The sequence below is a fragment of the Pristis pectinata genome, chromosome 18 (assembly GCF_009764475.1).
Source record: "Pristis pectinata isolate sPriPec2 chromosome 18, sPriPec2.1.pri, whole genome shotgun sequence".
In the NCBI taxonomy this organism is placed as follows: domain Eukaryota; kingdom Metazoa; phylum Chordata; class Chondrichthyes; order Rhinopristiformes; family Pristidae; genus Pristis; species Pristis pectinata.
The window spans coordinates 25165692-25190582 of NC_067422.1; the positions used below are offsets into that span (position 1 = coordinate 25165692).

At 39.8% G+C, this 24891-nt stretch overlaps 1 protein-coding gene across 2 annotated transcripts in view; it reads left to right on the forward strand.

Moving 5' to 3' along the window:
* Positions 1-10918: 10918 nt before the first annotated feature.
* The window catches only part of LOC127579818 (testis-expressed protein 47-like), a 37172-nt gene continuing 23199 nt past the window's right edge, over positions 10919-24891 (forward strand). The window contains exons 1-2 of one of the 2 annotated variants that reach the window (XM_052032776.1): positions 10919-11093; positions 12701-12773. In XM_052032776.1, coding sequence (XP_051888736.1) covers positions 10974-11093; positions 12701-12773 — 193 coding nt within the window. In that variant the 5' untranslated portion in view covers positions 10919-10973. Of the gene's footprint in view, positions 11094-12469; positions 12601-12700; positions 12774-24891 lie in introns of those variants that run through there. The other variant, XM_052032774.1, reaches the window with a different exon arrangement.

Genomic DNA, 24891 nt, shown 5'->3' on the forward strand with positions numbered 1-24891 from the left:
AAGCAGTGTTGGCTCGGGGAATTGTAGGTTCGTGCATTACCTCAGGACTTCACTCATTATGGGCGACGTTATTGCAGGAATATTTCATATGCCGAATGTCTCTTTGGACTAAACCAAAGACCCGGTTTACTTGTTCTAATCATTTAATGTTAAGGAGAGGAGCTGGGATTTCTCAGGCTTTCCTGGTTTTCTCACCTTGCTCCTCCAAACCTCTCCGAAAACTGTCTGTGGTGCAGTGTGTGAATGACAGCTTTCGGCATGGCGCACTCACTGCATTTTAGAGTTATTCATACTATTCGAAGATCTCTGACACTTGAGAGAGGTGACAAGGAAGCACACGCAAATTGAAATACATAGATATTACAGGTTGTCCCCGAGTCACGAACGCCCGACTTAATGGACACCCGAACAAATGAACGAGCTCCCCATTATGTTATTGAATTCAAAAGTCCGGTGGAGGTCGGTTCCTCTCTATGGGACTATTAGTTCCCCCACCCCTTCCCCCTCTCTGCTTTTAGTAATTGTTCTTTCAAATTAGTCTTATGTACGTTTGATGCCATTCATTACAATTCTGTGGTTACTATAGCAAGTGATTTTTGTGTATTTTTATGGATAAAAGCGATTTATGGATGGATCCGTTGGCTACCGGGAAAATGCAAAGGTACAAAACATTGCAGTGTTACATTGGGAATTGTGACAGCCATCAAAAGGAATATTTTGCCCATAAGGACAATAACCTTAATGTTTGTTAAAAATTTGTATGTGGGTGTGGCTGTCAAGGCCAATCCCGTCCCTAGCTCCTCCTGTGAAGATGGGGATACACTATCATTTGGAACTGCTGCATTGCATGTGACAGAGGAACTCCAAATAGGTGTTCAGTGACCAGCTTCATGACACTGAACCAGCAACTTAAAGAAAGCACAATAAGTACTGCATGTGAGCTGTGAAGATGTGAGGCCACAGGTTGTTATGGACTGTCCAAGAAACCTTGGCAAACAGCTGCAGTGCAATCTTTTAGATCGTATGTAATGCAGCTACTTGCCAAAGCTTCTTCAGGGTGGAGACAGTGAATTCTTAAGATGGTAGATTAGCCACTGGTCGACCTGTTTTATCCTGGATAGTGTTAAGCATCTTGCGTTTTGTTACAGATGCCTGTCCCATCAGATGGAAAGTATTTCATGCCTGTGATCTGTAGATGCTGTCAAGGTTTTGAGAGTCAGAGGTTGAGCTGCTTATCATTATAAACCAAGCCACAGCATTGATGTGGTGGGTTCAGCTGAGTTTCTGGTCAGTAACCCAGGATCAAAAAGGTTGGGATTTCAGCAACAGCAAAAAAAAACAAACTGTTGGAGCAACTCAGCAAGTCAGGCAGCATCTGTGGAGGGAAAGGGAAATGGCCAGGCAATGCTTCAGATCAAGACACTGCCTGTCCATTTCTCTTTGCCTCCACAGATGCTGCCTTACCCGCTGAGTTCCTCCAGCAGTTTGTTTTTCACTCCAGATTCCAGCATCTGCAGTCTCTTGTGTCTCCTCTGACATGAATATTACCTGCTATTTATCATGGGTGTTCACCATGCCCTGCTGCAAAAGGTTATGGACATCTTCATTATCTGAATAGCTGCAAATGAAGTTGAAAGCTGTTCAAATCATTAATGCATAACTTTTATTCTAATCTTATGTTGGAGGGAATGTCATTGATAAATCAACCAAAAATAGATCAGCCAAGGAACTCCTGCAGTGGTGTACTGGGACAGAGGTAATTGGTTCCTGGAAATCATACAACCTATGACAGATGTAACTCCAGCCACTGAAGATATTACCTCTGGTCCTCATTGACTTCAGTTTGGTTAACACTCCTTGATGTCATCCAATAAAATGTCTTGATACCAAGGGAAATCAATTCTCACTTCACCCTCTAGAATTTGATTCTTTCATCCACATTTTGACCCAGAGTATGATGAGTTCTGGAGCTGAACAATCCAGTCAGAACGCAAACTGAGAAGCAGTGAGCAGAATGATTGGTGAGTCGGTGTCACTTCATGGCACCCTAGGTGTCTTCTCCAATCACTTTGCTGATGACTGTGGGGTTAATTGAAAATGTTGTATATAATTGAGTTGGTCTTCATTTTATTTTTTTGAGGCAGGATCTACCTGGGCAATTTTCACATTTCCAGGAAGATGCCACATTGCAACCTTACTAAAAAGCAGGTTGGCCACAAGTGCAGCTAGCTCTGGAGCACAGTCCTTCAGTGCTGGAGCTGGGATGTTGTCAGGATCCAGAACTTTTGTCATGTGGCCAACAAACTCAGGATTTTCTTGATAACATGTGGAATGAACTGAATTTGACAAAGATCTGAGATGCGGGGGGTTGCAAAGGAAGACTCAGATAGATCATCCACTCTATACTCCTGGCTGAAGATGCTTACAAATGGTTTACCCTTGTCTTTGGGAATCACATGATGGCTTAATCATCATAAGTGATGGGAATATTAATGGAACCTCCTCCTGTTAGTTGCTTAATTATTCATCACCATGTATATAATAGAATGGCAGGCACCATAGTACAGGTTGGCAAATTATTTGGTTTCACTAAAATGTGCCATTGCAGTGGTGTGAGACTTACTTCTAATGGAATTTGCATCAACGTTCATTAAACTAGCTGTCTTCTGGGAGATAACTGTGCTGCATTTGTTGAAGTAACAACTGTGATATATTGGGTGAGATAATGAATGAATGCGGTGGTAGTTTACTTCAGGGATTCTGTTTCAATTCCAGCTCACACATGTGGATGCAAGTTTCCATTCTTTGCCAGCTGCAAGCCAGATCAGCACAGCAGTTACCCAGCTTCTAAATAGAACTTTTCAAACAAAGAGCTATGGTTAATTATTTCATTTGATAAAAGAAAACTTAGAAATGTTATTACTGTGGAATGCATCACACCAAGGGAATGGTTGATGTTTTTCTGTTCCTACACTCCCTTTTCTGGATTTTATAAAATATTAAGATAGAAATTTGAATTTACATTATGTCTTATCATGTACTTCAGAAATATCTCTGAGAATGTGTCCCATTCCACTGTGCTGCATAAGGTACAAACTAAACTGGCAATGGTGTGAAGATTGAGTACATCATCTTGAGCCAAGTGGATGATCTTTCTTGACTACCTTCTAGGAGCCCCCAATGTCATAAATACTAGTCTTCATAAGTCTTCAGCAAATTTGTTTCATTCCACGTGACACCCAAAAAATGGCTGAGTTTATTGGGCTCAGCAAAAGCTATGGACCATGACAACATCCTGGCAGCAGTGCTAGAGACCTGCTCCAGAACCAGCAATACCTCTAAAGAAGTTCCTTCAGTACAGCTACAACACTGACAACCTCATCCCACAGGGCAGAAAGTCACTAAGGTGTATCTACAAAGGTGCTAAAAATCCAACCTGACAAATTACTATTCTATCAGACTCATGTGAATTGGCACATTGATATGCAGGTCTCACATCATGGATCAGCCTGCAACTTTCAACCAGGCTGTACATTAACTGAGAAAGGGTAACATTGAATACATTCATGTAGCACAATGTCATAATCTATGCTTCAGTGCAACTCTTGGTCAATTCTCACAGATTCTGTTATCTGTTATTGCTCAAGCTGTCTTATAAATAGAACCAGTTTTGCAATATGAAAACTGTCCTGGAATGGAAATGAGGTTTGTGTTAATGAACACACAGCACTGGTTTTGTTATATCCATGTTATCCCTATGTGCCATGGAAATTATTTACTTAACGAATTGCATCTTCACAAATCAGGCCCACTGCCTGGACTCCATGGTCCATTGTCCCTACCCAGTCTGACTTGTTTATTTCTGAATGTAAAGGACTGAAGAGCTCTGACCACCCTGCCCTTGACCAGTGTCCTATATGGTATTTTATCTGAAGCATTGGAAAACTATTTAAAGTGGTATGAATAACATAAAAAGTAGCTTGTTTAAAAATAAGAAAATTAAAGGATATTAAACAATTAGCAAACAATTAAAAGGAAGTAAGGCAAGCACTTATCTGCAGCTACCTTTCCCCCAAAATGAATGAGGTTGCCATTTTTATGCCAGCCCTCCATGGTGTAAAGCTGAGAACAGGATGCAAAGTGTATCTGGCCCTTTACCTTAGTAGATCAGGGCTCTGCTCCTGGGTTCAATGATGGGTCCAGATACACCAGCATTTGACCAGCTCGTCTTGCACATCCACCTGTGACAATGCAGGTGGGGAAATATAAGACAAGCTGAATTTGAATGGCTGGTACCTGGTGTTCTCTTTGGACCTGTCAGCTTTCAATCAGCACGACTAGGCCCAATGTTAAAAGGATGGAGAATTTGGAAACTAGAACACGCCACTGGTCCAATAAGCTGATTTTATCTTTCAGTTGATGTAAATCCCATCTCCCTATCATGATGTGCTATGCTTTCTTTCTCCAGAAACATGTTAAATTAACTATTGTATCCACTTGTATTATTTTAAGTTGGCAACTCTCTTAAAAGTCTGAATGGGAATGCAGTTCCAACAAAAGTTAAGGGTGCATTCATGCTGCAACTTTGCATGACAGTTTTCACTTAAAGTGATACTAAGTGAATAGGATAGTCCTACAGTTGGTACCTACTTTGTTGGGATCATTACATGGGAAGCTCTAGAGAAAGTCTCACCCCACTTGGGTTTAATACTGCAATGATTGTATCCTCAGCAAAATGTCAAAACTGTTGCATTTAAAAGAGAACTTGGCAGAGTGCTTTAAAAACTTAGCTTGAATTGACTTAACTGTTTAGAAAATGGGAGGCTTCTAAAGTCATTAACATCCTGTTGCCTAGGACAGGAGTCCTGTAGGTGGGTATAAGTGGGCTATTCCCCCTTCTTAAATGAAGTCCAGACCAGGCATAGTGAGTGAGGCCAGAAACAGACTGGTAGCTGCAGTATAAATGAATCAGTATAGTTCCTAGATTTATTGCATTTTAATAGTTGAACAGTTTTAAAAACAAGCACTGTATTACACACATGGAGAATAATTTCCCAATTTTGTCTGAAAATAAGTTAATGTCAGAAAGGATTTAGATAAACTTTTAGCAATCTTCTGAACTTTCTCTGGCTTTTGTTGTGGAACATTGACAATGACTGCAAGAAGAACTGAAAGCCAATTGGGAATCCACATGTTCAGTTAATGTAGAGGTGAAACAATCCTTCATCTTTATATTATTAGCAAAATAGCTTAAGGTCCTATGAAACAGGGTTGTGGTATTCAGCTGATACATTAAATTTCTTCAAGTGAGAGTTGGACTTACTACTAACTGGGTGGAGGTCATTTTGTATAATGATCTCCACCCAGTAAACAAAGGTCAGGGTGGCTGTCTAACCTAGTGTTCTTGACGAATGGGTAAGAGAGGATTGCTTTCAGTTTATGGATGTGGATTTTTATCTGGTTTATTGTCATTCTCAGGAGATTTGGATGAAGAGTGTACCTATGGGGTTGACATATACTGGCTGTGTCTGGCAGTTCCTTAAATCCCAGACCTCTGTACGTCTAAGACACAGTGAGTGATTGATGCTGGTACATCAACCAGGTTATTTGGCCTACAGGAAGTGTAGAGTAATCGGCAGAGAGGTAGCAATACCCTGTTTGACTAAATTGAAATCAATTCAATAATACAAGAGGCTATACAAGAGGTGAGCAGGCAGTGAAAGCTTTTACTAGTAAAGTAATAGAAAACAATTCTATTAACAACTGTGGTAGATGTGAAGTGATAGGAAACACTTGCAGAAATTAGACAAATGTGTAGCAAAAACAATGTGATTTTATTAGGGGATTTTAACTTTCAGTCTAAAACACATAAGCTCGTTCAAGTTTGAAAAATCATGAATATTTGGAGTGTGTTCTGCAACAAAATGCAGGGAATGGAGGGAAAAAAAGAGGAAAACAATACAAGGTTGAGTAATGAGCCAGATTTTGTTTTAACAGACTAATGGTGCATGAACATTTATCTAACAGCGATCATAACAAGGTGTTCAAAAGGGAGAAAACCGAAGACATTTTGCTGATTGGGGAGTCCAGGAATGGGGATGGATACCATGTCTTTTAGAAGTGTAGATAGGAAACACTTATACACATTGGGGCAGGGGCTGTGGGGGGCAGGCTGGACAGAAATTTATAGCTCTTTTACACAAACGGCAATTGATGTTAATTCATTACTTAATTTTAAAAGTGAGTGTCATAGTTTTTCTTTTACAAAATATGTTCAAGGATTAATGGAGAAAAAAAGATAAAGAGTTAGCTCGCATTTTAGCTAAATAATCAGTTTTATTCCCCTGTTCCTTTAACTGGGTGTAATTTACAATAAAAAAAGGCACAAATGTGCTGTTAACCGATTAAAATAGTATATATTTATATATATTCTGGTAGATTGCTGAATGGCAATAACAAGATTTTAGGGATCATCAGAGATTGCAGAAGACCAATTCATCATCTTCAGAGTGGAGTTAGTTATTATCAAAATGAGAATTTATGTTGATTTAAGTGCTTGTCAGACCACATTGTTCAAGGAAGCAGAAAGGATTACATCATTGCTCATAGTAGAATTATGTGGACTCACTGAAAATTAAAATGAACAAAATGCCAAAATATAAATGTCAATGAAGCAGACTATTTAAGGAAAAAAGGAATCCTGCAGAAAAATCAAAATAATAATCAAGCTGAGAGCTGAAAGGAGTGTTTCTAATGTAATCAGTTATAAGAATAAAAGCACGTAAGAAATAGAAGCAGGAATAGGCTATTCCATCCCTTGCGCCTGCATCACCATTTAATAAGATCATGGCTGATCATTTACCTCAGCACCACTTTCCTGCAGTAACTCTACATACCTTGAGTCCCTTAAAATCTAAAAATCTATTGATCTGTCTTAAGATACTTGGTGGACTACACAGGCTACTTGGGTCATGAATTCCGAAGATTCACACTGTCCTCTATGTAAACAAATTTCTTCTCACCTGTCCTAAGTGACCAAACTTTTACTTTGAGACTGTAAGCCCTGCGTTTAGACAGTTTGGCTGGAGGAAACAACTCTGCACTTACTCTGTAAAGTTCCTTTAGAATGTTGTATGTTTCAATTAGATCATTTCACATTCTTCTAAGCTAAAGTGAATCCCATATTAATCTTCTTAGAATCTCCTCATATGACAAACTTGCCATGAGATTAATATTTAACATTCAGGTATTTGAAATAACCTTCATACTTAAATACTTCAACCATTTTGTTTTCATCAGTGAAAATGTTTGTAATGCACACAGTGGACACTCATTAGTTGCATTATCCTCTCGAACAGCACAATTGAAAACTTGTTTTTAGGTAGTATGGAAGAAGTAGAACTGTGAGTAAAAGGGTGGTGTTAAAGGATCCATTCACTTCACCAGGAAGCATTATTAGTAGAAAGTTAATAATCAGTTTCTGCTAGAATATATGACAGGTATCTGATTTGTAAACTTTAAAGATTGGTTTCTCAATTAGCTATTCAATATGTGCGAAGCCTCCCCAAGAGGCTCAAACAAATGGGAGATCAGGTCATCTACTGATTTTTTTTTAAACTCAGATGCAATTTGGTTTTCTTTTTGTCAAATAAATTGGGATAATTTTTCAACTTCCATCTGTTATACTCTGGAAACAATTATAAGGACTTGACCCTATAACTATCCATCCATTAACTTCAACAGATACAATATCAAGGGACTCTTCCCCCAAATTCCCAGCATGCCATCCCTGTGCACAAAATTCTGCGCCGAGAAGTCTTGAACATGCAAATGCACTCCTTTTATATTTCAACATTGTCTGATGTAAAACTATTGATTTAAGTGATAGCTTGAACAATAGTGTATCTTTCACACTTTTTTGGCCTGGTGTCTTTCTCTGTGACCTGCAGAATGGGGGCATGGTCATTGTAGGTTATTGTACTTATATGCAGCTTACAGTATTTTTAAATATTTTGATAAAAACTATATTTTTTCAGAATTATTTGTTAACTTTCATGCATATATACCTCAAATACAATATAACACGATTAAACTGGTACAAGGTAATAGAACCCATGCCAATTACCAGAATGCCATTTTTGCAGAGAACCAGTTATGCAGTTTTGCCACCTGTTACAAGGATACCAACAGCTCTGCATTGTACAGGCAGCTTTGAAAATAGTTAGCAATGAATGCTCTGCATGTGACTTAATCCTTGTCAGTATTGAAGTATCAGCTAATGTGCTGTTATTCCACATTGACTGGTTTATCATTTAGCATGCCCATTAATTCTATTTATTTCCTCAATGATTAGTGTGGCTTACCTACCTAATACCACTACATTGGTTTCCCAAAGTGTAGCTGGCTCATAACTGAAACAGACACAAGCTGCCGATTAAGGACCATGTTCGTATAATGACAGATTAAGACTTTCAACATCCCAGTTTGTCTGGCGTATAACTGTCATAATGTGTCTTTTAAATGAGATGCAGTGAACATGATGTAAAGTTTGAGGGCTTGGCGTATAAAACAAGCTGCAGTCTAAGACCATATTCATGAAAGGAAACAGGAAATACTGAAAATGCTCAGCAGGTCAGGCAGCATCTGCAGAGAGACACACTAAGTATTTTCAGCATGTTCTGTTTCATTTAAGATTTCTACCATCTGCAGTTTAGACCACATTCATGAGTTGGATAGCCTTATGTTGTGATATTTCTTAAAGTAAGCTTATTGTTGCACTTTTGTTCTCAAGCCCTTCAGGTACTCAAGACATTGGTGAAGCTGGATAAAACCTACTGCTATCATCATGCATTATTCCTGTCTGGAAATCATGTTGTCAGGGAAACTCTCATGGCACCCAGCACATAGGGCAACATGTTCACTTCAACAGACATTAAACTGCCTTCTGCCATTTGTTCACGGATGCACAACTGAATCTAAGGATTTTCTTACCCTCATTTTGTTCTTGCTCATCCTTTTTTCTCCCCCCCCCCCCCCAAAGACTTTCAGAAATTCCAAGTGCATCATATGCACTGGTTTTCATTCATCTATTCTGCCAGTTACAATCTCAAATACCTGAACACCTGCTCAATAAGATTATGGCGGAACTCAGCACCAACTTCCTGCACTAGCCCCACATCACTTGATATCTGGGAACCTATTGGTTTATGTCTGACAGAGCCTCTTGAACAGTGAATTCCAAAGATTCACCAACCTCTCAGTGAAGAAATTTCTTCTCATCTGTCTTGAACGGCTGACCCCTTATTTTGAGGCTGTGCCCCCTAGTTATCTGATTATATTTTTATATTTCAGAATGTCATAGAAGGTCATTTTGGTCCATCAAGTCAATGTTGACTCTCAGAGCAACCCTATTCATCTACTAATTTGCCATGTAACCTATTATTTTCACATTCCTATTAAAACTCCCCAGGTTCTACCACTCACCTGCATACTATGTGAGTGCAATTTACAGTGGCCAAATAACCCACCAACTCACAGATCTTTGAAATGTGGGAGGAAACACCCACATGGTCACAGGGAGGATGTGCAATCTTGACTTGGCAGCACTGGAGGTCAGGATTGAACTTGGGTCCTGGAGCTGTGATCTGCAGTATCTACGAGCAATGTCACTGTGGTGCCCCTGCCAGGGTGATGCAAAGGGAGGGTACACACCTAGTCTGACTAATCCTTCCTTATTCAACAAACTTGCCATCCCTCATAATATCTGATGGGTTTAGTTTTACCACCATGTTGAAGCACAAAATAACATAGCAGATGCATCCTCACTGATTTTAGTTATTTACAAAATAATAATGAAAGGTAAAAGCCAGAAATATAAATTGATATCATGGGAATTTCCAGCACATGACAAAGACTTACTCCATATTTGTGTCCTGGGACTTTGTATTGTCTGAATTTGTCTGTTGAATTTCTGTATTCACAATGACCTATTACTGTACAGACAAGGAAACTATTCTTCTCATTGGGATTCATTGATTAAATTCTCTGAACTTTAAACCTTCTACATGGGTTGCCTCAACATGTCAGAATCTTGATCAAGACTTTCAGTTTGAAGCAAGTTAAATTTAATCAATTTAGAGACTAGTTGCTAGTAACACTAGACCAGCAAACTCTTACATTTTATTTCACGCAAGATGACAGAGCAGGATCTTTATGATCATTATTGCTCCAGCTATCATTCTTTCTGTAAAACATTTTAATAAAAATTTGCAGCAAAATCTTATCTTAAAATGACTTCTGAAACACTGAGATGCACAATATAAATCCTTCAGAAAATGCAATGGGCAATCAAAGGTAATGACTTGAGGCCACCAGCTTCTGTTTTCAAGGTGAGAGTGCTGCCTCAGAGCCATAGATAACACTTATTACTGCATTTTTAAATACCTAATCTGAATTGAATAATTTAGCACAGTGAGCTCATCAATGAGATTGTACAATTAGCTTCAATGTCTCCAAACGAGTGCAGAAAAAGCTGAAGGCCTGAGCCATAATCTTGTAACAGCTACAGGAAGAGAGCTCGGCTACCCTTGTCTCGATTTTAAATACGGTAGTCTATGCATGCTGGAGATTTGATTAAAAAAAGGATAATGCCGAGTCAGTCGGGAACTGTGGGGAGTGGAACAGAGCAAACGTTTTAAGTCGATGAGTTTTCATCAGAACTGAAGAACCGGGGCTGTTGGACTCCCAGCGTCTTATGAAGGAGCAAAAAACAGAGAGGTGAAGTAACTCACACACACACACACACACACACACGCAAAACGTCGCTGAAGACCAGGTACGACAATTTTGCATGTGCTAATATAAAAGTGAACTGGATCCTGGAACTGCCCTTTGAAACACTCCACCACGCTCCGCAGACCAGCTCCTTGTTTGCTGTATGTACAGTTGCCAGGTAGCGAACGCAAACATTGCCAATGGCGTCGAGGGCGAAGCGGCGGACACGAAGTATCCGGTTTGAAATCGACGATTTTACATCTGAATACCGGGGCTCCATGTTACTGCTTCTGCTACTGAAGCAGGGGGAACAGAGAAAGGTTTGTATATATCAGTTGTCTTTCACTCTTACCATAAAATCAATAAACTTTGTTGCACTTACTTCCACTCATGCTTCTACATTAATATTTTTGCTTATGGTTAGTTGTTGCACCCTTTGGTTCCTGCGCTAAATCATTTTCACAATGAATGCAGCGTTCTACATTGTAGTTCACTTGGTTGCATGAAGCAGTCCACAGTGAGGAACAAGGCTTCACAGTCTAATACAACTCAAAGTTAATTTTCGGGGTTGAACCAATTAAATTTGAATTAAATAACAGAATTCATGCTTATACAGACTTTAGCATTACCCACCGTTAATATTTACAAAACGCAAATGCCTCAGTGTACTAAACATTCAGACTGGGACCCGTGCCGCATTGTGTCAACAAGATTCAAACACAGACCCTGGAGTGGTGTTCAGTGCACGGCTTCTGTTTTCTGACCTTATGCTGGGGCGAGGATGAAATGCCAAGTTTTGAACGGCACTGAAGGAGGGTTTAGTGCAGCCTAACGGTTCCGAACCGTGGCAGAACTAACACGGCGCCCTCCGAAACTTGCCACTTGCAGGTTTTGGGCTCTGGATGGGTAGGATGAAGTTCACACCGCGCCTCCCGCAGGGATTGCAATTCCAGAAACAAGTCAAAACATAACGCAGCACCCCGATTAAAAAAAGACTAAAACTATTGAAAAAAGCTGCAAAATTGCAGGCAAATAAGGCCAACAATGCAAAGAGACCAAAGCGTCCAAAATTCGGAAAGGCTACATTTGCAAAGCATTAAATCTGGAAACCCACAAAGACAGGTAGTTGCAATGGGTCAATAATCCGAGTAATTAGGGGATCGCACTGCTGGTGGAGGTAGGGGTAATAATGCAATAACTCTGAAGGAAGTCACCACACGCCGTTAGATGAATGACAGGCACTGGATTCCAGGGGGACATTGCCAATGGCCATTGACAACGCTTCGCAGCAGACAGAGCCCCGTACAGCCAAACATAGGGCTACCGAGAGAGGGGGAAAACACAGGTTAATCCGTTGCCCGAGCAACTGACTTCAACGCCAAACTATCAACAGAACATTAAGAATGCCAAAACAAGAAATAAAACACTGCTGACAGGTGAATGAGTGAAAGAAATGGAGGAAGGGCCGAACCCACGCTGCCTGGACACCGGCACCGTTTGTAAACCAAGGGCTTTTTTGATCGTGTTTCATAGTTCCCAGAGAGGCAGGGCGAGTTAATCTGAGGGTTCTTTTAATGCAAGGAATAGATTTCGGCCAGTTTACCGCGGCAGGGCAGCACACACATTACTGTCTAGGGGCTGATTTATTCAGAATGGGTTGGGATTGAGTGTGTCTACCACAGAGGTATACACCGACTGGAAATGTCTTCAGCAGGAGACGCTGGTGGAAAAAGCAGGCGCTCCAAGGCATTGCCGAGGAGCGATAGGACTAGTGTATTTCAACGCCTCCTGGACAGGAGAGCGATTTCAAACTCGAAAGAGGAAACGGTTGGTTTATCTTACACAGGAGATGCGTGAATGGCGCCGTTTCTAAATGGGGCGCGTGTCACTGTGATTGTACTAATTTGGCATTTCTATTGCCCTTTAGAAGTCACTTCTCCACAGACTTGTCCTTCTGTCTAAAATGCACCCCGACCTGGTTGACAAAAGAGAACTGGGAGGTAAGAGTAATTTTATTAGAAAGATAGAAGAAACGGTTTCTTAAACTTGATTGGTGGTGGGGGAGGTGGTTAATGACTCTGTGATTGAAAAACAAGACTCAAACTTCCCAAACGTAGCATTTTGATGCATTTTAGCATCAGATAAGCAGCCCGTGGAAAACTATGAAGACTTCAACATAAATACTTCAACTATTGTGGAAAATATTTTTTAAAAAATTGCGGATGCAGAAACCCTGAAATAAAAGCAGAAACTTAGCGGGTCAGTCAGCATCCATGGAAGGAGAAACAGAATTAAAACCTTGCGCTGAAATATTAACTTTGTTTCTCTTACCGCGGATGCTGCCTGATCCGCTGAGTTTCTCGGCATTTTATTCTTTTGAAAACAGAAAATAAAGTTGAGTGTCCTTTAAAAATAATTATACCTCTGCCCTTAGAAAGAATATGGAAAGGGCCAGGATATTATTCCAGACATGTGAGTAAGTTTCTTGAGTTAATATTGTTTATGTGCTTACATTTTTTGTTTAGTATCATGAAACACAGCACAGCCTGAATGATTAACACAAGTAGGCAATGATTAGAAGCCTAAAAACAAACAAGCCATTCAAATTACTCATCCAAGGATACATTCATGTTATAAAGATATAAATACATGATTAAAGTCCACTGCCATTGGCTAAAGCAGGGTTGTGATTGGATTACCCCCAAGCAGTTGCTTCCCTAGAATGGCCTAGACCTAAATCTAGGAAATTATATTTCAGGGAATTTAACCAATTATTACCAACAAAATGAACACCTCCTCAAACAGTTTGGCTGATGGATGGTACCTTGTACACTGCTCCTGGGTCCTAATAAAGAATACCAAGAATATTTGGTTTATGACACCAGTTGCACAGCCTCTATGCAAACAAAACAAATTACAGTCCAATATTTCCCAGTCATTGACCAGTAACCAATATTGCTGAACAACTTGGAGCTGAACAATTGAGGAGGATATAGGGGCAAGCTGATGGAATGGGCAGAAAGCTTGCAGGTGAAATTTAATTGTGAGAGATGTGAAGTGGGAGGGAGAATGGGAAGTATCGATATATGCTAGAAGGCAACATTATAAAAAGAGTGCATGAATAGATAGATCTGGGGGTACATTTGTGCTGTTCATTGAGAAAGTGGTTAGAAAGCATACGGGATCCTGGGGTTTTTAAATAGAAAGCTTTATAAATAGAGGCATTGAGAACAAGAGTGAGGAAGTCATGGCAAACTTTTACAAAGCACTGGTTTGGCTCCAACTGGAGCATTGTGCTCAGTTTTGGGCCCTTTAAGAAAGATGTGAAGGCAATGAAAGGGGAGATTTACCAAAATGATTTCAAGAATGAGGGACTTTAGTTATGTGGATTGACTGGAGAAGACTGAGCTGTTCTCTTTGGAAGAGAGGAGTTTGCAAGGAGATCTGATAGAGGTATTTAAAATAATGAAGTGTGTAGGCAAGGAATAAGTGTTCCTGTTGGCAGAGGGCTTGAGAACTAAGGACATAGGATGACGTGACCGGCAAAAGAATCAAAAGTGACATGAGGTAAAACATTTTTACACTCTGAGTAGTTAGAGTTTAGATTGCACTGACAAGTGTGATAATGGAGGCTGATTTAACATGGGCATTCTACGGAGAGTTAGATAAGAAAGTATTTGCAGAACTATAGGGAGAGGCCAGAGGAGTGGGACAAGCTAGATCACTCTAACATAGAGCTGGTGTGGACTTGATAGATCAAATGGCCTTATTCACAGTAGCTATGGGAGCAGAAGTTTATTAAATAAAATCTGAAATTAAAATAGTGATCATAAACTTACCAAAATTGACTAAAGTCCAATCTGGTTCACTTCTGCCTTATAAGGAAAGAAACCTGCCACTCTGACCCAGTATGGCCCATTCTTAACTGCAGACATACAACGCTGTATGTTTGACTCTGAACTTTCCTTTACACTGGCTTAGCAAGCCAGAGTAGTTAGTGAAAGAATGAAACAAATACTGATCCATCTTTAAGTCAAATGTTTTCCCACTCTAAACACTAATATTCCTGGTAAAAGCAGTGGAAATTGTAACACAACAGTTAAATTGAACAACTATTGTATCAGTACTCTTTTTCAGGGATTGATGCTTTGGGAGAATTTATTGAGAGGTCCATTTTCAAACAGAAGGGTCTGCTGAAGTATTTTATCACTGAGAAATCCTAAGGTGCAAAATTGCATTAACCATTGTCAAAAACTCTTGTACCAGGAAATTCTGGACCTAGGTTACACTGGGGATGAGGGATTAAATGGAATAGGTTAGTGTTGGTTGGGAGCTGCAGGTGTTTTTAGACCAACCCATCTGATGTCTGCAGCAGTTGGCCCTGTACATTGCCAAATGAGCTTCTCTATATCACAGCAATCTTTGATGTATTCAAAAGTGGTATTGTAGTTGAGAAGAAATGTGTTTAGATTTGCAATGCAAAGTTTTAGAATAGCAAATAGGACATGACATTTTTAGCTGCACAATCTTTCAAATGATTTAGAGACACAAGAGAGTGCAGATGCTGGAATCTGGAGCAATAAACAAACTGCTGGAGGAATTCAATGGATCAGGCCTGACCTGCTGAGTTCCTCCAGCAGTTTGCTTTTGATTTCAAATGATTTATCAAGTTTGGTTCTTGGTCCATCTATTCAGTTTTAAGTTATTAATCTGAGGCATTACTTTAGGCACAATGAAGGGAATTTTGCATTCTCAGGGGTGCCCTCTTTCAGATTTGAATTAAACTGGAACACTATCTGTCTGGTTGAACATAATGATCTATGGCAATACTTAGGAGAAGCATAGAGCAGTTCTTCCCAGAGTCTAGACTAGTATTTATTCCTCAACAAGATAGACTCTCTGGTCATTGTTGTATTGCTCTTGGCGGGACTTAGCTCTGAGCACTTTAGCTGCTTTGTTTCATATATTTCAATAGTGACTGCATTCCAAAACTACTTAACTTGTTGTAAAACACTTTGAAACATTATATGGTCATCAAAGGCATTATATAAGTGCAATCTCTTTCCTTCTTTGTTAAGGAACTCTAATGGGGAATTGACATATTCTACCCTCAACCATCACTAACTAAATAATTCATTAGAATTGGGAAAGTTTTCGACAAACAAATTATTGTTGCATTTATTGCATGACAGCTGTAATTATACTTCCAAAAAATAATCACTGGATTCTAAACCAGCTTAGAGCACTCCAAGGACATGTTTATGTAATGCTTAATTCTTTATCCTGATGGCAGAAATTCCAACTATTTTTTTAAATGGATGATTACCATTGCTTTAGTCCTGCTTGAACACCACAACACAACTCATTCTTTATCCTTTCTATTTCTCCATGAGTGCTTCATCTGGGAATGAATTACAAACAAATTTGTGGTCAGTAGTAAAAATGCTTGGTGCTGACTTGGAAAAAAAATTGCTCCTATAGATTTAGCAGCCTCCTGAGTGGTAGGTTCCACTTTTCTGATGTAACGTTTACTGCAGGTTTTCAAATATCCCTTTGGAGCTGGTGCCATTTGTGAAGGATCTGTGGCATGAAGTCTTCAAGCAGACTGACCAGATAGAAGAATTTTCATACTAGAAAAATAGATTTTTACCCTGTTTTGGTGTCTTAAACTGCTGCCTCAAATTACACGATGTCCCTTTGATTTGTCTGGAAAAAATTGTGAAATAAGATCGAAATGGCATTAGGATAATTTACACCCCAAAATTTATGTTAGAGCAGAGTCTGCATTACTCTGGATGGGACCTTGGCCAATTTAGTGTAGCTGCTTGTGTTTTGGTTTTCACCAATCTCAGAGGGTTACCAGTCCTTAAAGTCATTATCCTGACAGTAACCAAACAATAGGAATACCGAATTATGGCTGTCTTTGAATAGAAGAGACTGAAGGGGAGAAGGAGGAAGATCCTTGTTTCATTCAGTGTGACACAGAGGTGAAGGTATATGAGGACAAGGCCTAAAGGGATGTTCTGTGTGTCAGAGGTCAGGAAACCTGCCAGTACCATTGCCAGTACCATCATTGGAAGAGCCCAGCAGAAAGCATTTGGGCTGATATTGATCAGAAATGAGAGCCCCTACACCATGGAGGAATGCTGAAAAAAAGTAATGACTCACCAGATACGTCAAGGTGAGCTCTATGCCAATACTGCTCTTCCAATGACTCTTTCTCTAACACACACATACACACACTCTTAGTTACATGCTGTACACACCCCATCCTCTTTTACGTCAACTCCTAACCTCACCCTATCATTGAAATCTTTGGGTTGAGGGTAACCTGCTCTGTTGTAGCTACAAGACCAAAATCGCCAAGTCTGAGAAAACCTTGTTGTGTTCTTAGGAATGCAGAATTATAGCAGTAAACAACCAGCTAAATGACAATTTACATCCTTTGATTGGAAAACAGAAATGTCATGAGTACATTGGAATCAAGTTGCAGCGAACAGTTTTATCTACGTTTCAACTGAGCTGTATCTAAGGTGGAATGTTTGTTGCTGACACCAACTGAGGGAAATATTTCATTCCTAAACACTAACCTCATACACCCTAAACGATATTTACTATTTTATTTTTAAAACTGTTCTTACTTAAGACACTTTATAACAGCAATGTCAATTAGTAAAAAATGAATTGCTGTTATAGTATCGTTTGTGCTTAAGGGGGCAGTGAATTTCAAAGGAAGTTAACATTGTTCTAACGACTGTGTGCTATTCCATCTCAACACAGAGAAACGCCTAGTTACTCACTTATGCCACGGCAACTAGATTCAAGTTTCAGCATTAGCTATTGTAATTGCCATCAGATGAAAATGAAATGCAAAGAGAATGTGAGCAGCCAATATTTCTTTGCTAGGTGACCACAAACCTTCTCTACATTCTACATTATCATTTCAAGACCAAATCTTTATCAATCAAAGTGGGTCTGAGTGGGGTGGCCAAGAGGAGCAACTCTATTCATATTAATCCACTAAGAAGATTATTCTCCCGCTAAGGGAAACAAAGTACTATAGATATTGGAAATCTAATATTTAAAGGAAATATTTCAGAAATGTTCAGTGGATATGTGAAGAGAGAAAGGAATTTAAAGTTTTATGTCTATGACATTTGGTTGGATCTATTCTTTGATGTTGTGGAAATAAAATCAGATAAGGAATAAGATTGTTTCTATTATTTTTTCAAAGTAAATTACAGTGATGTCATCTTTAACTAGAAAATGAATCTGGTCACTCCCCAACAATGAACTCTTTCATACGTTAGATATTATCAAAGTCTGAGAGTGCAAAGGAATGCCAGAAGGTGTTCCAGTTAAGGTAACAGAGAGAAAGAATGTTTTTGAATTTGCTATGCACTTCCACCACTTCATATTTAAATTATGAGAATACATTGTTAAAGAAAGGAAACAATTGTGCGGAACAAAACCCATTTATATTGTGTAAGGATTAGCAAAAGAATTGAGATCCAAGAGAATGTAGACGCTGAAGGGTTTCAACCCGAAACGTCAACTGTTCATTTCCCTCCTCAGATCCTCCCTGACCCGATGAGTTCCTCCAGCATCTAGTTTGTTGCCAAAAGAATTGCTAGTTTCTGATTTGTTTAATCAAACTTTGCTTCCCTTTGGTCCCAAATGACATTGTAGGGAATTTTTTGCAGTAAGGCAGTTGCAAATATTTACGAACAAGGGGAAAATATGGTGTATACTGTAGAAAATGTAGTGTGAAGACCAGGAGATAAACATCAGCACGTACAGCCCTTCAGTAATATCAACATGCACCTAATTATGTCCCTTGACTCAGAGTGAATATTTCATGCTCCAAGTGAAACTTGTTCTCTATAGTTGATTAAACTCAAGAGCCTGTAAGTTGCCAGCTGAAAAAGGGTGCAAAGAGAACTTATTTTGTTTTGTGTATCCCTGAGAATGCCAATCTTAACATGCTAATTTTTTTTTTCAAATTCCAAGTTAGATTTCTAATTTGGCAAACTTCATTTTTATGCCAGTTTATAGACGACTGTATCCAAATTGTCAAATTAAGATCCAATCTGGAATAAGTTTTATTCAATGCCACTTTGGAACATGGAACTGAAACAGTTTATTGTGATGACTAAAGATCACATTACTTCCATGTTTATACCACATCATTGCGACACTATTAAAAACCATAAAGAACCTAAAACATTTCTCTGAGTTGTCTGCCTCAAGGTTAGATTTTGCTTGACACAAAGTAGTCATCATTGCTGTAGTTGCACTTAATATATTTGGTTATTGAGAAGTTGATAGAAGAATCTCAGGTCACACCCTTAGTATCTATCAGATTAAGTATATAAAATGCGAAATTTGACATCAGGCAAGCTTTAGTTGGGAGGATTTCACAGGAGGAAGGAGAATTTAGAACATGTTCAAATGACGATGGTCCTCCATTCTATCTCTTCATTACAGATCTGTACTGGCTAGAATTATATAGTCATCATTTAGGACAAAGAGCATTGTCCCCTCCTCCCTCGCACCTGCCTATCATTATCTCTTACCTGCATCTACCTATCACCACCTTGTGCCAACCCCGCCTCCCCTCTTTTGTCCACCTATCACTGCTCTGCTTTTCCCTCCTATATATTAGGCTTCCCCTTTTCCTATCTTCAGCCCTGAAGAAGGGTCCTGACCTGAAATGTTAACCGCCTGCTTTTCTCCATGGATGCTGCCTGCCCTGCTGAGTTCCTCTAGCGTCATTGTAGTTTTCATCTAGATTCCAGCATCTGCAGTCCTTTGTTTCTCATTGTTAATATAACCGTAGCTGAAGACAGAATGAGAGTCATCTGCAAGAAAGAAAGGAGATTGGCAGGAATCAAAAGATAGAAACACATACAACATGTATAATTTCAGCAACTGGTGTTAATTTTCTTTACAGGATATTGTAAGACATTATAAACTAACAGCAGTTTTATAAGATGTTTTGTGATAGAAATCTGTCCTCAGCTGCTTATACTTAACATACTTATGTATCAGTATGTTTCAGAAGTTGAGTACAATGTGCGGCAGCTTTTAGAAGTCTGGAATTGAGGATGAAATATACTAACATTGAATTCAATGGACTTTCCAAAAAATGTTGAAGAAGAAAAATCTTGCATTTATATATCATCTTAATTGTCTTAGATGTTCCATAGCCAATGTGGTATTCTGAGACCAGTGGTCATTGTAATTTAGGAAATGCAGAACCAACTTTGACAGAGCAAAGTCCCATGAACATCAATGGGATGGTGACCAGATGATTTGTTCTCACTGATGTTGGTTGAGTAACAAATATCAGAACAGAACACGGCGGGAATTCCCCCACTCTTCATAAAAATAATGCCATGTCCACCCAAGAGGGAAAATGGGATTTTGGTTTCAGGTCCTGGCCAAAAGTGGAATCTCTGAACATGCCACATTCTTTCTGTTGAATTGACGTTTCTCTCGAGTTTATGTTTTTGTCTCTGGAATGGGATGAGAAATGGGAATTTTCTGATTCAGAGCTGAGCAAACTTCTAGTGAGTGGAGACACAAGTGACTGCAGATGCTGAAATCTGGAGCAAAAAATAAACTGCTGGGAGAACTCAGCAGATCGAGCCGCATCTGTGGAGGCAAAGGGTTGGTCGATGTCTCGGGTGGAGACCTGCTAGTGTGTGATGGCTGACACCTTAGTGGGAGTATTTCCTTTGGTACAGTTGTCTAACAAAGCATAATATGAATATAACCCCAGGGTCAACTTGTTTTGATTGTGGATCAAAGGGAGTTGATATAACCTGGAGGAGGCAAAAAATGTATGAATTTGGCACAACATTCACAAAATTCCATTGCAGTTTCTCACAGTGTTTGAAAGGTGTTCAGAGATCCTTTGTTCTCTCCAGTCATTTTCCAAACTTTAAATGCTTTGAGCAGGCAGTAATGTCGAAACCATACTGGTAGCTCCAGGAGAAGAAAGAATTCTGTATCTTCAACAATGAACCTACATGAATAGTGAATCATCGAGGGAAAAGATTGATCCTTGTAACACTGAGGCTGTGAATGGGAACATCTCCATTCCCCACTCTCACCGCACACTTTGTTCCAACTGTGCGATGTCATTCCTGATCCTTTATTTGCAAAACTTCTGAGCTTCCCGTCAATGTTAGACTTATTCTTTTGGAAGCAGAATTTAACAGCATTGTAGATCATAGCACTGATAAGCTCTGCTGCCTATAAAGCTCACTTAGAAAGCAAACTAGAAGAGACTAATATGAAGCAATCTAGTGAATATACAACATACTGTATATATCCAAGCGTATATTGTGTGAAAGGTAGAATGTGTTAATATGCAAGTGAATTAACATCAAACTCCCAAAACAGACACTCTATTCTGAGCACTGTCATGAAAGGAAGTTAGAAGGTGAACAGAGAAAGAGATTTAAGGATGTGCTCAAAGCTTGCTTGAAAAAGTGCAACATCCTCACTAACTCCTGGAAACCTCTGGCCAAGGTGGAGAAGGAGCATTTGGGATGGTATGGAGAACCTCAAGGTCATGCATCAGGAGTACACAGAAGCTCGTCATAAGTGGTGGAAAGAGCTCACCATAGAACAGTACAGCACAGTACGGGCCCTCTGGCCCACAATGTTGTGCCGACCGATATAAACCTACTCCATGATCAACCTCACCGTTCCCTCCTACAGAGCGCTTAACCCTGCATTTTTCTTACATCCATGTGCCTATCTAAGAGTCTTTGAAATGTCCCTATTGTATCAGACCCTACCACCACTCCTGGCAGTGCGTTCCAGGCACCCACCACTCTCTGTAAAAAAACCTACCTCTGACATCTCCCCTAAGCTTTCCTCCTCTCACCTTAAATGGATGTCCTCTGGTATTGGCCATTGCTGCCCTGGAAAAAAAGGTCTATCTTTGCCCCTCAATCTTATACACTCTATGAAGTCGCTTCTCATTCTGCGTCGCTCTAAAGAGAAAAATCCTAGCTCGCTCAACCTTTCCTCATAAGACATGTTCTCTAATCCAGGCAGCATCCTGGTAAATCACCTTTGCACCCGCTCTAAAGCTTCCACATCATTTCTATAATGAGGCGACCAGAAATGAACACAATACTCTTAAGTGTGGACTAACCAGAGTTTTATAGAGCTGCAACATTACCTCACGGCTCTTGAACACAATCCCTTGACTAATGAAGGCCAGCATGCCATATGCCTTCTTGACCACCCTATCGTCTTGTGTGGCAACTTTGCGGGATCTATGGACTTGGACCCCAAGATCTTCTGTTCCTCCACACTGCTAAGAATCCTGCCATTAACCTTGTACTCAAGCTGCAAAAGTTTGATCTTCCGAAGTGTATCACTTCACACTTTTCTGGATTGAACTCCATCTGCCACTTCTCTGCCCGACTCTGCATCCTGTCTATAACCTGTTGTAACCTATGACAACCTTCTACACTATACACAACACTTCCAACTTTCTGCAGACTTACTAACCCACCCCTCCACTTCTTCATCCAAGTCATTTATAAAAATCATGAAGAGCAGGGGTCCCAGAACAGATCCCTGCGGAACACCACTAGTCACTGACCTCCAGGCAGAATACAATCCATCTACCACCACCCTCTGCCTTCTGTGGGCAAGCCAATTCCGAATCTACACATCCAAGTTTCCATGGATCCCATGCCTCATGACTTTCTGGATGAGCCCACTGTGGGAAGCCTACCATCTCCCAAGCTACCCACTGTAGTGCTCTGTCATCCATCTCCTACCCCCTCTGTGGCAAAGCCTGCAGTTCCCACATTAGCCACCAGAGAACCCACAAAATGGGAATGAAAACAAGTCATCCTCAATCCTGAAGGACTGCCGAAGAAGAATAATAATTATTTAATCCATAGCTGACAAATTTTAAAACAAGTGTTAATATTTCCACATTGTACCCTCATCAGTTTGCTGTCTGCTGATATGATGTTTCATGATATGCAAATAGCCCAGTTCTTTCAGACCTCACTAACATTTCTGAATCAGATTTAGATAACAATTACTCAAATTAGATCAAAACTATTTGTTGTTTCCTTGTTTTTCTTTAAATTTTAGTAATATATTAAAAAACAGTCAGATTAACCTGTGAGAAGCTAAGACAAATCTAATTCAGGGTCTCCCTCTTTGGCAGTCCCACTGTCTAGAGGACGACTTGCTTCCTCTCCGTCATTTTGAGGAGTGGAAGATGCTTGTGCGTGATCTCCTTTAACATGGGATTGCTGTTGCACACCAACTGTCACAAAGCCTTGACAGGGTGAGGTCTGAATGCAGGGGCTCCACCATGATGAAGACCGTGACATGCTGCCTGTGCACACACCATACAGATACTTATATCTGGATAGGTTAAACACACACAAATGGACTCTGACCGCACATCCTGATATGGACACAAATGCACATGCTTTTGATCTCACCCTCTTCTTCTGCCGTCACTCGTTCATTCCCTCCCTCCTGACTCCCCTTCACTAAGATTTTGATTGGCTCACAGAGTAGCCAGTGGAGCGTTGGGTTGCAGGTTCATGCCTGTGATTCTTTTGCAGGCTGTTACTAACTTGTGCCTGATCCAGGAAAAGAGCAATGAAACAAAAAAAATCAGGGAACCATTCAACACAGAGTGTTCATTTGCACATATCTCCATATTTTATTTTCATATCTTCTTATGACATTTGGCCCTGAGTCTATGCCAGTTGTCGGAGCATTCCCATCAGTCCCTTCCTGTACTAATTTCTCTATAACTTGGTCCCTCTCATTTAACCATCAATTCTCTCTGATTTTCCTGCCACCTACCTTCACCAGGGGTAATTTACAGTAAGTAGCTAATAAGCCTGCCAACCACATTCATTGTCTGCTGTGTTTGTAAAAGTAAACAGCTAGATTTTAGCAATAAGCTCATTTGTAACTCTGGCCATTGTAAACCTTTTTCTCTAATGAATGAACAAGAAAGACCACATCAGATTTATAACAACCTGCTGAATAATAACATGTTTGCCAAACTTTATTTTCCCATGAAGGCAGGACCCCATAAACAAACACTTTACATCACTTTGGCCCCTATAAACACTGTTCAAAGAGGTCACCTACACATTGGCATGTAAGCAGCTTTAGCTGCTCTATGGCAAAATTAAATTGCAATGTTCATGAGAGCATGAGAACATTAGGAATAAAAGCAGCATTTGGCCATTCTCTCCTTGTGCCTTATCATGAGGTCATGGTGGATCTTTTATCTCAGTTTCTTACATTGTCTCTGTGTCCTTTGATTCCCTTAATATCTAAAAGTCTATCAATCTCTCTCTTGAATGTAGTCAATGACTAAGCCTCTTCAGCCCTTTTGGGTAGAGAATTCTTCACCTTTGGATGAAGAAGATTCTTCACATGTCTGTCCTGAATGGCTGACCTCTTATTTTGAAATTATGACCTTTGTTTGTAGACATCCCATCGAGAGAATCATCAATCCTTCATTACATTTACAATTCAATGAGAGCATTTTCATTTTTCTGAACTCAAGCGAGCATAGGCTTAGTCTGCTTATCCTGTCTCCTTATGATAAATCCTGCATCCCAGTAACCAATCTTTGCTCCACTCCCTTTATTGCAAGTATATCCTTCCCTATGTATGGAAACCAGACCTATATCCAGGGCCCTATACAATTGAAACAAGACATCTCTACGCTTGTACTCAAATTCTCTTGCAATGAAGCCAACATCCCATTTGCCTTCCTAATTGCCTCTTGTATGTGACTGTTAACTTTCAACACAAACACTTTTCAATCTCTCACCATTCAAAAAGTACTCCAGCTTTCTATTTTCTACCAAAGTGGATGACGTTATGTTTATCATTATTGCATTGTGTTTGCTATGTCTTGCCATTTACTTAACCTGTCCATATCTCTTAAAGACTCCCTGCATCCTCCTAACAACACACTCTGCTGTATAGCTTTGTATCATCAGTAAATGTATTGCACTCAATTTCCACATCCAAATCAATGATATAGATTGTGAGAAGCTGTGGCTCCAGCACTGATCCTTCACTAGTCACATC